The 1,830-nt window shown below is 40.0% G+C and overlaps 1 protein-coding gene across 1 annotated transcript; it reads left to right on the plus strand.

Annotated features, from left to right (window-relative positions):
- Positions 338 to 1,291, plus strand: LOC102186473 (olfactory receptor-like protein OLF4). Its single transcript, XM_013965036.2, has one exon. It carries the CDS (start codon positions 338 to 340, stop codon positions 1,289 to 1,291), a length of 954 nt encoding a protein of 317 aa, XP_013820490.2.

Genomic DNA, 1,830 nt, shown 5'->3' on the forward strand with positions numbered 1-1,830 from the left:
TTGAGGTCTCTGTTCAAAGTCACCCTGTCTGCACGCCTTGCCTGAACACCTATAAAAAGTAGCACCCCCTCTTTACTCTTTCCCCTTACACTTGCTTTCATTTTTTTCATAGTCTCTGTCACCATCTGACATGCTGTAGTTTTTTATTTCCTATATTCTTTCTCCATGACTGGATTTTAGGAGAATTGATTTTTCAGGACTGTATACTCTGCCAAATCCAAGAACAAAATACTGAAATTAATTTTTAACCACAAAATATAAATGGTAGCCTTTCAGTGATGTGAGGATGCAAGCTAAACATGTCATTTTGCCCTTTATTTGTAGTCACCTCCAAAACATGGCCCAAAGGAACTTAACAAGACCTTCAGAATTTCTTCTCCTGGGATTCTCAGAGGAACCAGAACTACAACCCCTCATATTTGGGCTTTTTCTCTCCATGTACCTGATCACTGTGTTTGGAAACCTGCTCATCATCTTGGCCATCAGCTCAGACTCCCACCTCCACACCCCCATGTACTTCTTCCTCTCCAACCTTTCTTTTGTAGATATCTGCTTCACCTCCACCACCATCCCCAAAATGCTATGGAACATCTACATACAAAGCCAAGTTATAACCTATGAAGCCTGCATCATTCAGGTGTATTTTTTAATGCTGTTTGCAGGATTAGATGACTTCCTCCTGACGGTAATGGCCTATGACCGCTTTGTGGCCATCTGCCACCCCCTGTACTACATGGTCATCATGAATCCAAAAGTCTGTAGAATTTTGGTTCTGGTTAGCTGGGCCATCAGTGTCCTGCATTCATTATTACAAACCTTAATGGTGTTGAGACTGTCCTTCTGTGAAGAGTTGGAAATCCCTCACTATTTCTGTGAACTCAATCAGATGGTCCAACTTGCCTGTTCTGACAGCTTTCCCAATGACTTGGTGATATACATCACAGCTGTGCTGCTAGCTGGTGGTCCCCTCACTGGAATATTTTACTCTTACACTAAGATAGCGTCTTCCATCCACAGAATCTCATCTGCTCAGGGAAAGTATAAAGCATTTTCCACCTGTGTATCTCACCTCTCTGTTGTCTCCTTATTTTATTGTACAAGCCTAGGAGTGTATGTTAGCTCTGCTGTTACCCACAGCTCCAAGTCAAGTGCAACAGCATCAATGATGTACACTGTGGTCACACCCATGCTGAATCCTTTCATTTATAGTCTAAGGAATAGAGACATAAAGAGGGCTCTGAAGGCATTTTTCAGAATGGCAGCTATAAAAAGGACACTTGTCCTGAGATAAAGGCACAGAATTGAAGGATTCAGAGATCCAGTGCTCTAAATTGCAAATCTTTGATCAGATTCTTTGATCTGGCTGTGAAAGTAGAACTTACTCCTTCTATTTATTTCCTGGAATTTTCATTTCTTTTATTTCAACATGTCCATACAGTTCATGTCACTCACTTTATTGAAGTGTGTGCTCACTCTCTCTTTCACATACAAGAGTTTTTCTGTTTTCTCGTTTTCCCACTTTGTCAGATTTATTCTCAACCTTGGATATGAACAATTGGGAAATTCCCATTATCCTATGAAGAGATGTGTTTCTTAAGAACAATTTGTTCTCAAATAAAATATAAAGTGTCTTGCATATGTTGTCACATGTGTGCATCCTCTACAAGTGGTTGTGCTTTTGTGTGCTTTACAGTACAGTGTTGTATAGGATACAGTAACTCTATTTCAATCCCAGGATGTCCAGAAGCAAGCATAAAAGAAGCACCAAGTAAAAATGATGGAAACAAAAATGAAAATAACTAAGAGATTGGAGTGAGGAATTGAAGGAAT

The sequence above is a fragment of the Capra hircus genome, chromosome 7, assembly GCF_001704415.2.
Source record: "Capra hircus breed San Clemente chromosome 7, ASM170441v1, whole genome shotgun sequence".
In the NCBI taxonomy this organism is placed as follows: Eukaryota; Metazoa; Chordata; class Mammalia; order Artiodactyla; family Bovidae; genus Capra; species Capra hircus.